The sequence below is a fragment of the Pongo abelii genome, chromosome 10, assembly GCF_028885655.2.
Source record: "Pongo abelii isolate AG06213 chromosome 10, NHGRI_mPonAbe1-v2.0_pri, whole genome shotgun sequence".
In the NCBI taxonomy this organism is placed as follows: Eukaryota; Metazoa; Chordata; class Mammalia; order Primates; family Hominidae; genus Pongo; species Pongo abelii.
In genome coordinates this window covers 7,031,400-7,046,583 of record NC_071995.2, presented here as the reverse complement: position 1 = coordinate 7,046,583, position 15,184 = coordinate 7,031,400, and the positions used below count along the sequence as shown (strand labels likewise).

At 50.0% G+C, this 15,184-nt stretch overlaps 3 protein-coding genes and 1 non-coding gene across 7 annotated transcripts in view; 3 read left to right on the top strand and 1 right to left on the bottom strand.

Annotated features, from left to right (window-relative positions):
• Nucleotides 1-4,125, top strand: part of LPCAT3 (lysophosphatidylcholine acyltransferase 3) — a 42,227-nt gene extending 38,102 nt beyond the window's left edge. The window contains exons 7-13 of the mRNA XM_002822828.6: nt 735-843; nt 1,626-1,712; nt 1,808-1,974; nt 2,567-2,714; nt 2,787-2,945; nt 3,048-3,176; nt 3,419-4,125. Of these exons, the coding sequence (XP_002822874.3) occupies nt 735-843; nt 1,626-1,712; nt 1,808-1,974; nt 2,567-2,714; nt 2,787-2,945; nt 3,048-3,164 (787 nt within the window). The 3' untranslated portion in view covers nt 3,165-3,176; nt 3,419-4,125. The remainder of the gene's footprint in view (nt 1-734; nt 844-1,625; nt 1,713-1,807; nt 1,975-2,566; nt 2,715-2,786; nt 2,946-3,047; nt 3,177-3,418) is intronic.
• Nucleotides 4,126-4,268: 143 nt separating this feature from the next.
• Nucleotides 4,269-9,570, bottom strand: EMG1 (EMG1 N1-specific pseudouridine methyltransferase). 3 transcript variants are annotated; one of them, XM_054527924.2, is made up of 6 exons: nt 9,176-9,406; nt 5,883-5,984; nt 5,630-5,771; nt 5,175-5,233; nt 4,947-5,096; nt 4,269-4,627 (listed from the first exon to the last, which is right to left on the bottom strand). In XM_054527924.2, the coding sequence occupies exons 1-6, from the start codon at nt 9,179-9,181 to the stop codon at nt 4,514-4,516; spliced, it is 573 nt and encodes a 190-aa protein (XP_054383899.1). In that variant the 5' UTR covers nt 9,182-9,406; the 3' UTR covers nt 4,269-4,513. The 3 variants fall into 3 exon arrangements, with proteins under 3 accessions (XP_054383899.1, XP_024112766.1, XP_009245665.1); XM_009247390.3 differs by having other exon boundaries at nt 4,346-4,627; nt 9,238-9,570; XM_024256998.3 differs by lacking the exon at nt 4,947-5,096 and having other exon boundaries at nt 9,238-9,570.
• Nucleotides 9,571-9,678: 108 nt separating this feature from the next.
• PHB2 (prohibitin 2) lies at nt 9,679-14,987 on the top strand. Of its 2 annotated transcripts, NM_001132131.1 has the most exon segments (10): nt 9,679-9,912; nt 10,049-10,133; nt 10,744-10,823; nt 11,728-11,912; nt 12,301-12,430; nt 12,543-12,646; nt 13,075-13,152; nt 13,842-13,918; nt 14,426-14,431; nt 14,628-14,987. In NM_001132131.1, coding segments are annotated over 10 exon segments (900 nt in total). In that variant the 5' UTR covers nt 9,679-9,785; the 3' UTR covers nt 14,656-14,987.
• LOC112136017 (small nucleolar RNA U89) lies at nt 12,717-12,986 on the top strand. Its single transcript, XR_002917226.1, has one exon. It is a non-coding gene; the product is annotated as a small nucleolar RNA U89 (small nucleolar RNA).
• Nucleotides 14,988-15,184: the final 197 nt, after the last annotated feature.

Sequence of the window (15,184 nt, the reverse complement as noted above, 5' to 3'; positions counted from 1 at the left end):
CATGCCTGTAATGCCAACGCTCTGGGAGGCCAAGGCAGGAGGATCACTGGAGGCCAGGAGTTCAAGACCAGCCTGGGCAACATAGTGAGACCCCATCTCTACAAAAAAAAATTATCCAGGCAAGGTGGTACATGCCTATAGTCCCAGCTACTCAGGTGGCCAAGGCAGGGGGATCGCTTGAGCCCAGGAGTTCAAGGCCACAGCGAGCAATGACTATGCCTCTGTACTCTAGCCCGAGTGGCAGAGCAAGGCCCTGTCTCTAGAAAATAAAAATTAAAATGGTAAAAAAAAAAGTTTAATTGCCAGAAGAATTCCTTCACTGAGAACTTGTCCATCCTGTGTTTCAGCATCAATTCAACCAAGAAATGAAGGAACAGATTCAAAGTGGTTATTTGTATTATCTTACCTCCACTGGGTTTTCAGTCCCAATGGAAATTGTGAAACCTGGCAAGACCTTGAGATCAGTAGCATCCCTGAGGGGTAAACACAAGACTGGTGCACTGTCTGCTGCCCTGACTTTCCCACAACTCTTAGAGGTTTGCAGTCCCCATTCCTCATAACCAGCCATAGAAATCTTTCCCTGAAACAGGAAACACTTTGGGCAGCAGAGCTTCTCATCCCATTCCAGGTAGACAACCACACCCCTAAACACTCCTCTCCATAACTGAAGGTCAGAGGGTGAAGGGAATAGTCTCTGCTCTCTGTGACCAGGAACTTCGCTCGTTCCTTTCCAGCATCATTCCTGCTCTCAAGCGCCTGAGTCTGGGCCTTTTCTACCTAGTGGGCTACACACTGCTCAGCCCCCACATCACAGAAGACTATCTCCTCACTGAAGACTATGACGTGAGTGTCTACTAAAGCAGCAGCAGCATGACTGCACCAGAGCTAGAAAATGGACAGGCAAGGATCCCTATAGATAGCAGAGAAGTAGGAAATATCATCTACAAATGCATGTTGGTTTCGCTCTAGATCTGTGAGTTGGTGTCAATGCCAGACGTGCCGGGACACGTTCATCAGCCAGCACTGAATGACCTTCGCGGGCACAGGGCTGTGCCAGGTGCACATTTAGCACCCCTTGCCTTCTCTAGGAGCCGCTCCTAGCTTGCCTTATCACATCCACGTGACCCCTCAGAGCACAGCAGCTTCTGATTCTCCATCCTATTTTCTTCTCTTGACTGATACATTTGGGCACTTCTAGGGAATTCAGAAAGCAAGGGAAGCGGGGAAGTGCTGGCTTTTGCTCCAGCCCAGCTGAAAGGCTTGAAAACAGTTCAGTAATTCTGGGCAGGTTTCTCTCCTTAAATTAAAATCCAATATGGGCCCCTCCGTACTTAACATTCCAAATGCTCATTCCGAACACTTTGCCAACGAAGGCAAACAGTAGAGAAGTTAAACACAGTGCTGCCCTTGGGGCTCTCCAAGGGAAAGGTGAATGAATATTCTCCAGGCCCTCTGCTTATTCCTCTGCCTGTTGTGAAGGCAATCAGGCCAGACTATTGGGGGCATCTGGCAGCAGGACTCAGGCAGGTATGAAGTAGCCAGCCACAAGTGTGAAAAGGAAGAGTGCTGAGAGAAACTGCCTAGTCATGCGATATCCCTAATGCACTGTGCTTTCTTCCCTCAAGAACCACCCCTTCTGGTTCCGCTGCATGTACATGCTGATCTGGGGGAAGTTTGTGCTGTACAAATATGTCACCTGTTGGCTGGTCACAGTAAGTAGAAAAGTTGAAACAGGGTCCTATTTAGACAAGCCATGGGGGCCGGTGTGGGGAGTGGCAAGAGCCCTAACTGAGCTATTCCCTCTCAGGAAGGAGTATGCATTTTGACGGGCCTGGGCTTCAATGGCTTTGAAGAAAAGGGCAAGGCAAAGTGGGATGCCTGTGCCAACATGAAGGTGTGGCTCTTTGAAACAAACCCCCGCTTCACTGGCACCATTGCCTCATTCAACATCAACACCAACGCCTGGGTGGCCCGGTGAGCTGCTGGTGGGGAGCCTGGACCCTGGTTCCTTCCTTCCACTGTCTTCCCAGATTGGAGGGCAAGGGTGTACCATGTCACCCCTATGCGTCTTTCCCACCTGGGCAGAACCCCCTGTCGCTCACACTGACTTTGACCCCCACCTATACCCCCCCAAAAAAAACCATTACTGTGATATTTGAAAAAAAGGCAAGATACAAAAGTGCGTTAAGACCTGGGTGTTACTCCAGCTCTGCCAATGGACTTATGTCCTCCACTGCCCTGTTTATAAACAGCTTTACTTGTTTGTCCCCACCACTAGAGTGTGGGCAGCTTGAGTAGAGTGTCTGGTTCACCACTGATCTCGGCATCAGCACTCAGTCACTGCTGCTGAACCAAGTGGCTCGTGCGCACACGGTCTCCAGCTCCACCTTGGGTCTGCTTTCCATCTCTAAAAGTAATCAGTCAGCACTGCCTCCAGTACCCTCTGGGGGCTACACGTGGGAGCCCACCAGCACTCCACTCCAATCCTCAGGGTGAGGACCCAGAGGCAGGTGGCGGGATGCAAGGACGTCAGTTTGAGGGTCGCCCCACCCACCCTTTTCTCCAGCTACTTCTTCAAACGACTCAAGTTCCTTGGAAATAAAGAACTCTCTCAGGGTCTCTCGTTGCTATTCCTGGCCCTCTGGCACGGCCTGCACTCAGGATACCTGGTCTGCTTCCAGATGGAATTCCTCATTGTTATTGTGGAAAGACAGGTAGGCCTCCAGGGTGGGGGTGAAGGGGAATATAAGGGAAAAGATGCTGATGAGCTCCTCCTTCCTCCCCAGGCTGCCAGGCTCATTCAAGAGAGCCCCACCCTGAGCAACCTGGCCGCCATTACTGTCCTCCAGCCCTTCTACTATTTGGTGCAACAGACCATCCACTGGCTCTTCATGGGTTACTCCATGACTGCCTTCTGCCTCTTCACGTGGGACAAATGGCTTAAGGCAAGTGAAGGCCTACTTGTGAGACTGGGAGGGACTCACTGCAACCTCGGGCAGCAAGGGACGCTCCAGGCCTGTCTACCTTAGTGGCCTCTCTCTCCACAGGTGTATAAATCCATCTATTTCCTTGGCCACATCTTCTTCTTGAGCCTACTATTCATATTGCCTTATATTCACAAAGCAATGGTGCCAAGGAAAGAGAAGTTAAAGAAGATGGAATAATCCGTTTCCCTGGTAAGTAAATACAGCTAAGCTAAAACTACCACCAGGTTACAGAATAGAGCAACAGACTGGAAAAAAACAATAGTATTAGAAATCTGGGGTGAATTCCAAGGATTAGCCTGGCCACTAAGGAACACAGTATGGGCAATGACTACTGTGACTTATTGAGGCATGCTAGGAAACATCTGGAAGGGCTACAGACCAGGAATTAGAGGAGTAACTAACCAGCCTTCCAATCTCGTCTTGTCTTGCAGGTGGCCTATGCAGGACTGGTGCAGAAACTACTTGTCTCCCTTTTCACAGCACTCCTTTGCCCCACAGCAGAGAATGGAAAAGCCAGGGAGGTGGAAGATCGATGCTTCCAGCTGTGCCTCTGCTGCCAGCCAAGTCTTCATTTGGGGCCAAAGGGGAAACTTTTTTTTGGAGAAGGAGTCTTGCTTTGTCACCCACGCTGGAATGCAGTGACGCGATCTCAGCTCACCGCAACCTCCACCTCCCAGGTTCAAGTGATTTTCCTGCCTCAGCCTCCCAAGTAGCTGGGAATACAGGCACGCCACCACGCCCAGCTAATTTTTGTATTTTCAGTAGAAACGGGGTTTCACCACGTTGGCCAGGCTTGTCTCGAACTCCTGACCACAAGTGATCCACCCGCCTCCGCCTCCCAAAGTGCTGGGATTGCAGGCGTGAGCCACCGTGCCCGGCCCAAAGGGGAAACTCTTGTGGGAGGAGCAGAGGGGCTCACATCTCCCCTCTGACTCCCCCATGCACATTGCCTTATCTCTCCCCATCTAGCCAGGAATCTATTGTGTTTTTCTTCTGCCAATTTACTATGATTGTGTATGTGCCGCTACCACCACCCCCCCCATGGGGGGGCGGAGAGGGGTGCAAGGCCCTGCCTGCTCCACTTTTTCTACCTTGGAACTGTATTAGATAAAATCACTTCTGTTTGTTCAGTTTTTCACCACTAGCATTCCTGATTGCTCTCTTTCACAGTTCTCCATCCTTGCCATGGCTGATCATCAGGGTTCTCTCCTTTAGCGCACAGGAATCTGGGAGCTAAAGCCTGCCTTCAAAGCATGGAACCAAATTGCAAACTCTGTAACCTCATATCTGTCCCTGAAGTCCCAGGGAACAAACAGTTTTACACCATTGGATACTTTAGGAACCCCAAAACAACCAGGTTTGCAAGAACAGTATTCATAGGATAAACAAATAGCAAATGTACAGCCTTGGCTTCCCCAAACTCCACAGTCTCAGTGCAGAAAGATCATCTTCCAGCAGTCAGCTCAGACCAGGGTCAAAGGATGTGACATCAACAGTTTCTGGTTTCAGAACAGGTTCTACTACTGTCAAATGACCCCCCATACTTCCTCAAAGGCTGTGGTAAGTTTTGCACAGGTGAGGGCAGCAGAAAGGGGATAGTTGCTGATGGACACCATCTTCTCTGTATACTCCACACTGACCTAAGAAAAGAACAGTTTTGTCAGCCAACTCTGTCACTCAGTAGCTGTTTCAACCCTTCTTTAGGGCAGGAAAACTATGGCTGAGCTAGTATTTCAGCTGTGATGTTTAATATCAAATTCCTACAAACGATGAAGAAGGTCCTAACTGTGACTATTACAATTATGGCAGCAGTCCTCAAAGGATGTGCCCTGGGGCAGGGTGTGGAACTGTCATGTGTCTTCTAGCTCATTGTAAGCATTGTTAAAATGCCTACTGCTCTGGGAATTCTATACTAAGTTCAGCTCTACCAAGAATTTCAGGGTTGAGCCCAGACCTTACCTTGCCATGGGCAAAGGCCCCTACCACAAAAACAATAGGATCACTGCTGGGCACCAGCTCACGCACATCACTGACAACCGGGATGGAAAAAGAAGTGCCAACTTTCATACATCCAACTGGAAAGTGATCTGATACTGGATTCTTAATTACCTAAAGTAAAAAAGAGAAAAGTCAGCCCCAGAAACATTCTCAGAACCAAACTTCAACTAATAGGTTTCAATACCTCACCTTCAAAAGCTTCTGGGGGCCATCAGCTGCTCGAACACTGAGCTTGTGTAAAAGTTGAACTAAAAGGGGGAAAAGGAGTTCAGAGCTAGATGGAGACCACAGCCCTTCTGTCCAGTCATCTAACAAGGAAAACCCCATAGGTAAGATGAGTTCCCTGTGTGCTTTATATCTAGACTGGACTCCTGAAATGTTAGGAACAAACAGTTGCCAAGCATATGGCTAGCTGTACAGTGATGGGTTCAGACTCACTCTTTCACTCAGCCAGGAAGCTACTGCAAGAACAGGAGTGGAGTTTCCACAAACACAGAAAAATAATAACCGTCCTTGTCCTGGTATTAATCATGTTGTTCTCCCATTTCCTCGCTTAAAAATCCCACATTTAGTTCTCCCTTTTCCTCTTCCTCCCTTTTTCCCCACTGACAAGTTCATTCTAACTTTGTTCTAAGACTTCTTACCCATGAGGCCACAAAAGCGGTCAAAGGTTCTGGGAATTCGGGTCTGGGGATTCACTTCAATCAGAACATTCTTCTGGGTATGGATATAAACCTGTAGCAAGCCAGCTCGGTTCAGGGGACTATCCATCAGCATCAGCAAACTCTGAGCAAAGCAGAAACCAAGGCATGGTTAAGGCTGAAGAGAGGCAGCACTCAGCTGCCAACCCTTCCATACAGAGGCTCAAAGGGTTGTGAGCACTGTCCCTGGAGTTACCTGGTGGGTGATGTCTGGCCGCACTTCCCCAGGGTCCCGTCCATTCTTCAACAATATAGACTTGTGCTTGTCACAGTTGAGTAGCTCATATGTCTTCCCTACCTGAAGAACAGGGAACATGACGAAAGAACAGCATAAGCTTCTGTTACCTAGCCCCGTGGTTCTTCAAGTGTGGTCCCCAAACTACCAGCAGCAGCTGCACCTGGAAACTTGTTAGGCAAATTCTCAGGCCCACCCTAGACCTCCTAAACCAGAAACACTGGAGGTAGAGCCCAGCAAGCCCTCAGGGGATCACCGTGCAGCCTTATTTGCACTCCCCAGTAAATGGTCTCAGAGGGAAACAGGAGGAAGGGTACAACCTGTGACTTCACATTATCTACTAATACACTGGATTTAATTTAAAAACCTGTGGCTGTTAGGCAAGGCCAATGAGACATCCTGGAACTAGGCAGGAGTTAGTGAGCAAGGCTGAATGCTGTGTTTATTACAGGAGTAGTAAGTACGTACTGTGCAAAATATACAGTCACTACCCTCAGTTTGCGTACACCAAACATGCACTAAGTGAAGAGCTGCAAATCTGAACAAGAAGAAATGTGAAGGCCGGGCACGGTGGCTCACGCCTGTAATCCCAGCACTTTGGGAGGCCGAGGCGGGCGGATCACAAGGTCAGGAGATCGAGGCCATCGTGGCTAACACGGTGAAACCCCATTTCTACTAAAAATATAAAAAATTAGCCGGCGTGGTGGCAGGCGCCTGTAGTCCCAGCTACTTGGGAGGCGGAGCTTGCAGCACCACTGCACTCCAGCCCAGGCAACAGAGCAAGACTCCATCTCAAAAAAAAGAAATGTGAAAACTAATGATGCAGGAGGCAGTTTAATCAAAGAAAATTCTCAGAAATAAAATGAAGAGGGGTTATTCCCAGTTTTAAGACTGGCATGGGGGCAGGTGCAGTGAGTGGCTCACGCCTGTAATCCCAGCACTCTGGGAGGCCAAGGCAGGCAAATCACTTAAGGTCAGAAGTTCAAGACCAGCCTGGGCAACATGGCGAAACCCCATCTCTACAAAAAATACAAAAATTAGCTGGGCATGGTGGCACATGCCTGTAGTCCTAGCTACTTGGGAGGCGAAGGTGGGAGGATGGCTTGAGCCCGGGAGACAGAGATTGCAGTGAGCCAAGACTGCACCACTGCACTCCAGCCTGGGTGACAGAGCAAGACCCTGTCCCAAAAAAAAAAAAAAAAAGACTGGCATGAGCAAAGGTACAGATGGAATCAAGGCAAAGTAGCCAGGTGTGGTGGCTTATGCCTGTGATCCCAACACTTTAGGAGGCCGAGGTGGGAGGATCACTTGAGCCCAGGAATTTGAGACCGGCCTGGGCAACACGATGGGACCCTGTCTCACAAAAAAAAAAAAAAAAAAAAAAAATTAGCCAGGTGCAGTGGCATTTGCTGACAGTCCCAGTTACTCAGGAGGATGAGGTGGGAGGACTGCTTGAGCCAGGGAGGTAGAGGCTGCAGTGAACCATCACACCACTGCACTCTGTTGCCCAGACAACAGAGCAAGACCCTATCTCAAAAAAGAAACAAAAAAGAAAAAGTGGAAACAAAGAAAGGAAACTTTGAGGAAAATTGGGAGCTGAGACACTGAAGGGCTGTGATTATATATGAAGCTGCTTTGTAAACCACAGAATCCTAATGTATCAAGCACAAAGCCAAAAACAATTCTGGAGTAAGCAGGGCAGGATAGGAATGACTGACAGACACTATCTTAACAACTCTGTACACTGGAAAAGACATCAGAAGTTTGATGTTAAAGAAGTGGACTACATCTGTAGCAGCTAAAAGAAATAATTCCAAGTTGCAATTTGGAGTCCCAAGGAGCATTAGGGTGGTCAGTAAAAGGTCTAAAAACAAACTGTTATATACAAATACAAGTTTTGGAAGGCTAAGTTTTTATGTATCACTGGAATGTATATGTCTAGCAACATTCTTGAGATATATGGCTCCAAAAAGTCTGCAAAAAAAGGGATGTAGATTTTGAAATTGAATAGTTGAAGTAATGTCACAGAGAGTAAGCACAAAGAAAGAACAAATGACCAAGAACTAAGTCCATGAGACACCCTTAGTTATAGAAGAAAAAAACCTTCTTGAATGAATAATACAGTTTCAACCCATTAGTAGGATATAACCATGTTTTCTATTCTTTTAATAGATTACAGGCGCAGGCCTGTAATCCCAGCTACTCTGGAGGCTGAGGCAGGAGAATCAATTGAATCCGGGAGGCAGAGGCTGCAGTGAGCCAAGATCGTGCCACTGCACTCCAGCCTGGTAGAGACTGAGACTCTATCTCAAAAAAAAAAAAAAAAAAAAGTGTATTTAGAACGAAGATTAAAATCCTGGTCTGACTTCTAAACCAATGCGATTTCTTCTGGGCCTATTCATTGAATTAGTTCTAACAGGTAACAGAAAGGAGGAGGAAGAACACTGCCCAAGGCTTTAAGATAGAGAACTGCTGGTTCTATTACATGTGGGGAAAGAGATGAATGATAGATAAAAATGCAGATGTAAAAGTTTTAAATAATAACCAGGTCTGGACAGTGTATCGTAGGTGGATATTAGAGAGAGGTGACTATGGACACTAATGAATTGAAACATGAAGCCCTTACAAAAAGTGTGGGCAGACTAGGCTACATAACTACCTTTCTCATCTGCCCAGTAACTTGTCTTGGGATGTGGAATGACGCAAGGAAGGAAACTTTCCTCTGCTTAGACTACTGTACCACAGAATCCTGGTAAACCAATTGGAAGCAAGGAGGTGAGGGCTGGAATATCATTCAAAAAGAGCAAAAAAACATGAGTACTACCGGCCAGGCACGGTGGCTCACGCCTCTAATCCCAACACTTTAGGAGGCCTAGGCGGGCGGATCACTTGAGGTCAGGAGTTCGAGACCAGCGTGGCCAACATGGTGAAACCCCATCTGAACTAAAAATACAAAAAAATTAGCCGGGCGTGGTGGCACGTGCCTGTAGTCCCAGCTACTCCAGAGGCTGATTCAGGAGAACTGTTTGAAGCCGGGAGGCAGAGGTTGCAGTGAGCCGAGGTCGCGCAACTGCACTCCCGCCTAGGCGACAGAGCGAGCCTCCGTCTCAAAAAAAAAAAAGAAAGAAAAAAGAAAAGAAAAATGAGTACTACCATCCCAGGATGTCAAATCAACGCAAAGCCAACCAAGCCACCTTCCTTCAAAAGCATCTTTCACCGCTCTCTGCTTTCTCCATCCACTCTGGGCCCCTTACCCTCATTCCACGGAGTCCCAGCCTATCGATTTACTACTTCTCCACTTCCTGTCCCAAACTACCTTGACTGTCTCCAGACTGGCCCCTTCCAGCACCACAATAAGCCTACGGCCTCCGATCTTGTTTCCTGCCCCTAGTCGGGGCCGCTTGGGTGGCACAGCATCCCAGTCCTGTGCCTGCTCCCCACCGCTTCGTTCACGAGGCTTGAATCCACCACTGGGCGCGGCCATCTTGCAACAAGACCGGAAGTTGCGCTAGCGCTCTTAAATGAGAACAGCCCGGCTTCTAATCACAAATTTCCTTCCGGCTGCCATTTTGAAAGTGGGCTCGGAAATGGAGATGACTTGCTGTCTTGCGCTGCCCTCCCTGGGAGGGCAGCCTTCCAGAAAGGGGCGGGACTTCCGTATGCGCGATTCCTGTGCGCGAAGTTCGGGTCCGTAGTGGCCTAAGGGGGAGGGTTTCAAAGGGAGCGCACTTCCGGTGCCCTTTCTTTCGCCAGCCTTACGGACCCGAGCCCTCGTGTGAAGGGTGCAGTACCTAATCCGGAGCGGGGTAGAGGCGGGCCGGCACCCCCTTCTGACCTCCGGTGCCGCCGGCCTCAAGATCAGACATGGCCCAGAACTTGAAGGACTTGGCGGGACGGCTGCCCGCCGGGCCCCGGGGCATGGGCACGGCCCTGAAGCTGTTGCTGGGGGCCGGCGCCGTGGCCTACGGTGTGCGCGAATCCGTGTTCACCGGTGAGCAACCTCCGCCCGCTCGCCGGACGCTTCCAGTCCCTCCCCCAAACCCCTTGCCCTGTCCCCGCGCCCCTCCACGAGCCTAGCATTTCCTCTGAGCAGCGGCCTGGCCTGATCACCACCCCTCTCCCCACAGTGGAAGGCGGGCACAGAGCCATCTTCTTCAATCGGATCGGTGGAGTGCAGCAGGACACTATCCTGGCCGAGGGCCTTCACTTCAGGTAATGGCGGGCAGAGCCTGCTGATCCTGACCTTTCACCCTTGACGCCGACCCAGCAGTGGCTATAGTCGGACGTGCAACAGGATTCAACGCTGCTCTTTTCCCGCCCTCCTCATCCCTGCCGCTAGGATAGTGGGTGCTGCGCGAACCTCCAGCAACATACAAACTGTTGTTTTCCAAAGGGACAAGAGAATCTCTCCTTGTCTGTGGTCGTGGGGAGGAGCAGGCAAAAAAACGCGTGGTGAGGGGAAACCGGGCAAAGCTAGTGAAACTGCGGCCTTTTTTTTTTGGAGAGGGAGTCTTACTCTGTCGCCCAGGCTGGAGTGCAGTGGCGCGATCTCGGCTCACTGCAACTTCCGCCTTCTGGTTTCAAGCCATTCTCCTGCCTCAGCCTCACGAGTAGCTGGGATTACAGGCGCCTGCCACCACGCCCGGCTAATTTTTGTATTTTAGTAGAGACGGGGTTTCACTATGTAGGTCAAGCTGGTCTCAAACTCCTGACCTCAAATGATCCGCCCGCCTCGGCCTCCCAAAGTGCTGGGATTACAGGCGTGAGCCACCGCGTCCAGCCGAAACTGCGGCCTCTTAATACCTATCCCTGTCCTCTCCAGGATCCCTTGGTTCCAGTACCCCATTATCTATGACATTCGGGCCAGACCTCGAAAAATCTCCTCCCCTACAGGCTCCAAAGGTAGGTCTGAGCACTTGGTAATCACATGGCAGGTGGGATGATCAAGGGAGCTGGCAAGAAACCCCAGGGGAAGATGGTAGTGTCAGGCCTTTAGGCCTTAGTTTCCACATCTGCAAGAGCTGTAACAAAAATATCTGCCTCCTGGGGTCAAAGCAGCACATTCTGAACACACTGTGTTTGGGTGCTTTTTACTGTCTCCTCTCTGACGTGTATTCAATAAGAGTATTGTTTGTCCTTTGTCTTATTCACTGCCTAGATCAAAGCTTTGTTTTAAAGCCTTTTTTTTCTAACTGCTTGACTTACTATATCTACAGTTACATCCACTAGTACACTCTGTTCTGGAGAAGTTTGTCCCTACGCTTGACTAGTTCACCTGTTCTCTCCTTCTAGACCATACATAAAAGCCGTGCCTTTGAGTTCCCCAGACCTCTTCCTCCTCCCCACCCACCCACACACATACACCCTGGGTCAGGTAGCTCACCTGTAACCTGTAATGTACTTCTTTGTGCTATACCTAGTGCAGGTCGCTTATTCATTTACTAGACTGGGCCCTGGGAATAAAAGATTCATTAAACACAATTCTTGTCCCCCAAGTCCTTGCAGGAGACATGATTATGGTACAGCACAAAAGCGCCCACGTTAGAGGTTGCACAGAGTACAGAGGGGGAAAGAGTAGTCAGCTCTGCTGGTGACGAGGGTTGCAGTTCAAGGCTTCACAGTGGGTGAGGGTGCATTTCAGCTGTGCTGCGTCTTGTCTTCCTTGTCAGCCTGATTAACTCTCCTTCCCCCAGGGTAGTGCCAGGCTGTACACCATTGCACAGGGCATACAGGGAGGAACATGAAGGAGAAAATGCTTGGGAAAGGGTGTTTGGCCTTGACCAGCCACTGCTGACCTCAATCTCAGACCTACAGATGGTGAATATCTCCCTGCGAGTGTTGTCTCGACCGAATGCTCAGGAGCTTCCTAGCATGTACCAGCGCCTAGGGCTGGACTATGAGGAACGAGTGTTGCCGTCCATTGTCAACGAGGTGCTCAAGAGTGTGGTGGCCAAGTTCAATGCCTCGCAGCTGATCACCCAGCGGGCCCAGGTCTGACTCCCAGCACCATCTGCATGGTGTCAGCCTTTCCATCCTAGGCCCAGGGTATTGGGAATTAGGAAAGGCAGCTTATTAGAAAAGGATTGTCACCCTAGTGCCATTTCCACCTAAAAGCTGTGCTAATTGCTACTGTGAAATAAGGAGAGCCAGCATTAGAACTCGATAGCACTCGGTGTTAGGAAGCACAGAGGAAATGGCCAAGTCTTGGCTTTTCCTGCAGCTCTTTGAGCAGAGAGGCTTATGTTACAGGTTTGCCTGACAGGAAGCTAAGGCAGTGCATATTGTATTGAGAGTGAAGGGTTAGGGGTCGCAACCTTCCTTTCAGTTCTCCAGTCCCCTCAAAGCACCCCTTCCTTCCCCTCTTCATCCCTGCCCTCAGGTATCCCTGTTGATCCGCCGGGAGCTGACAGAGAGGGCCAAGGACTTCAGCCTCATCCTGGATGATGTGGCCATCACAGAGCTGAGCTTTAGCCGAGAGTACACAGCTGCTGTAGAAGCCAAACAAGTGGGTGAGTCGCAAGAGCTGTGGGGTGAGGGCTTCCGAGATGCAGGAGGAGGAAAGACTCCATGGGCGGGGCTCCTGACCCAGGACAGGGTCTCCCTGACTCTCTCCCACCACAGCCCAGCAGGAGGCCCAGCGGGCCCAATTCTTGGTAGAAAAAGCAAAGCAGGAACAGCGGCAGAAGATTGTGCAGGCTGAGGGTGAGGCCGAGGCTGCCAAGATGATATCCTTCTGCTAGAGAGATCTCAGCCTAAGCCCCTAGGGCACCTGAGTTCCCCATCCTCCTTCATGGGCAGGCTGATGAGACTAAGGCGAATGCGACTCCGTGCTCTCTGGCCCTTGGCTCCTTGTTGGGGGTGGGGACCACAGATGAGATCTGAAATCTTAGTGGGAGTACCTGAGCCATGACTCCCCACTGTAAGGCCAGATCAATAGCATTGGTGGCCTTGCCTTCATTTCTGCTGCTGCCCCTAGTTCCTGGCAGCAGCCTGCAGGGAGGCCCACAGGTGGGGTCCAAGGTAGGGCTGGGCACAAGCCACCTGAGCGCAACCTTGGATCTGACAGCCCAGAGGAGGACTGGAGCAAGGGAGTGTGGTAAGGACGGGGCCAGGGATTGAGACCTGCCCTTGCGTGAACCTTAACCCTCCTCACCTTGGAGAAGCACTGAGCAAGAACCCTGGCTACATCAAACTTCGCAAGATTCGAGCAGCCCAGAATATCTCCAAGACGGTGAGTGTGTCAGCCCAGTGTCTCTGATGGGGCTGCCTTGAGAAAGTGCTTTCAGTTAAGGCACATTGAGGTGAGGGAATTCAAACCTTGCTTGTTCGGGTTTCTACTCAGATTGGCTTCTCTGGCTGGCGAGGTGGCTCATGCATGTAATCCCCGCACTTTGGGAGGCCAAGGTGGGTGGATCACCTGAGGTCAGGAGTTTGAGACCAGCCTGGCCAACATGGTGAAACCCCATCTCTACTAAAAATACAAAAGATCATGAGCCTGCTGTGGTGGCATTTAGCTATATTCCCAGCTACGCAGGAGGCTGAGGCAGGAGAATCACTTGAACCCAGGAGGCGGAAGTTGCAGTGAGCTGAGATCATGCCGCTGCACTCCAGCCTGGGCAACAGAGCAAGACTCCATCTCAAAAATAAATAAATAAAAAATTGGCTTCTCCAATACTCTTTCCATCAAGAATGATTCCTCTGGGTTCCCTGACCTTTTGTTCTTGCCTCTGTTACTTTGCTAATAATCGTAGCTGCTGCTCACTGCTCTGGATCCCTAAATGAGAGCAGAAACCATGTGTTATTCATTGCTGTATCCCTGCCCTAATCTGCATGTGTTCCATTAAGTAGCTACTGAATTGCAGGGGTCGGAATTGAGGTCTTTGCTTAATGCAAGCATCTGTCTTATTTTCTCCCCTGTAGATCGCCACATCACAGAATCGTATCTATCTCACGGCTGACAACCTTGTGCTGAACCTACAGGATGAAAGTTTCACCAGGTGAGAGATGTGACCGCGCAGTGGGGTATCACAAAGAACATGGGACTTGAGCCTGGTTGCTTGGGCTCTGGAGCCTGCTACAGCTATTCATATGGCTCTGAGAGACATTGAACCAAAATTAGAAAAAGGGGTGGTTGACAGTTTCTATCTTGCATCTCATAGGATTGATTTTATGAGATCAAATAGGATTATTCACATAAAAAGCACTTTAATTATAAAGTTTTCGTCTAACCAAAAAGTGATGAAAGATGATACTCAGTTTTCTTACTCAAGAGCCCTCAAACTCCTCTGGTGCATGGAGGGATGTTAGGAAAGGAGATGAGAAATAGCAGTGGCCATAAGAACATGCCTCCTCCTTTCATGAGCCTGAGATTCCTGGCGGTCAACCCTGTTTGTCTTTTCTCCTGGGAGCAAAGGAGGGTTCAAAGCTGAGTGGGGCCTGAAGCTGTCAATTAACGTGTGCATTTCTCTTCTGTTTCTTGTTCATCTGGCGATCTGGCACCACAGAGGAAGGTAAGTTGTTGCTGCTTCTGTGGGTTCCTGCAGGCCACCTTCTCCCAGTACCTGCCCCCTACCCTACCCCTTTCCCACCTCCCCACAGACAAACCCTCAATCAGGGTAGGAGGGTAGGAGAGGGAATGGCCTAGAGTGTCCTGCCTCTCACATTTATGTCCCCTAATAGTGTCATTATCTATCTTTTTTTCTACAGTGACAGCCTCATCAAGGGTAAGAAATGAGCCTAGTCACCAAGAACTCCACCCCCAGAGGAAGTGGATCTGCTTCTCCAGTTTTTGAGGAGCCAGCCAGGGGTCCAGCACAGCCCTACCCCGCCCCAATATCATGCGATGGTCCCCCACACTGGTTCCCTGAACCCCTCTTGGATTAAGGAAGACTGAAGACTAGCCCCTTTTCTGGGGAATTACTTTCCTCCTCCCTGTGTTAACTGGGGCTGTTGGGACAGTGCGTGATTTCTCAGTGATTTCCTACAGTGTTGTTCCCTCCCTCAAGGCTGGGAGGAGATAACCACCAACCCAGGAATTCTCAATAAATTTTTATTACTTAACCCGAAGTCAAGGCTTCACGTGTTCATGAACTGGGTAACGGGCAGCACGCATGCGCACGTTCACATATGCGCTCCTGGGTCTGTCTTTGTGTCTGCCAGCAGGGGGCGCAAAAGAATCTGGCTGGGGCGGCTAAGGGGAAGCAAGGCCTGGGCTCCGAAACAGGACCCAAGCTGGGAAGGCTGGCCCTGAGTTCTGGAGGCCC

What these genes read in the sequence shown, in the direction of transcription:
- PHB2 (XM_063711556.1), top strand. Translation starts at nt 9,786, where the DNA reads ATGGCCCAGAACTTGAAGGACTTGGCGGGACGGCTGCCCGCCGGGCCC. An exon ending in CTCCCCTACAGGCTCCAAAG is followed by an intron (nt 10,824 to 11,727) that starts GTAGGTCTGAGC and finishes CCTCAATCTCAG; the next exon opens with ACCTACAGATGGTGAATATC. An exon ending in CCCAGAATATCTCCAAGACG is followed by an intron (nt 13,153 to 13,841) that starts GTGAGTGTGTCA and finishes TCTCCCCTGTAG; the next exon opens with ATCGCCACATCACAGAATCG.
- EMG1 (XM_009247390.3), bottom strand. Translation starts at nt 9,405, where the DNA reads ATGGCCGCGCCCAGTGGTGGATTCAAGCCTCGTGAACGAAGCGGTGGG. An exon ending in GCCCCCAGAAGCTTTTGAAG is followed by an intron (nt 5,097 to 5,174) that starts GTGAGGTATTGA and finishes TTTTTACTTTAG; the next exon opens with GTAATTAAGAATCCAGTATC. An exon ending in GGGCCTTTGCCCATGGCAAG is followed by an intron (nt 4,628 to 4,946) that starts GTAAGGTCTGGG and finishes TTCTTTTCTTAG; the next exon opens with GTCAGTGTGGAGTATACAGA.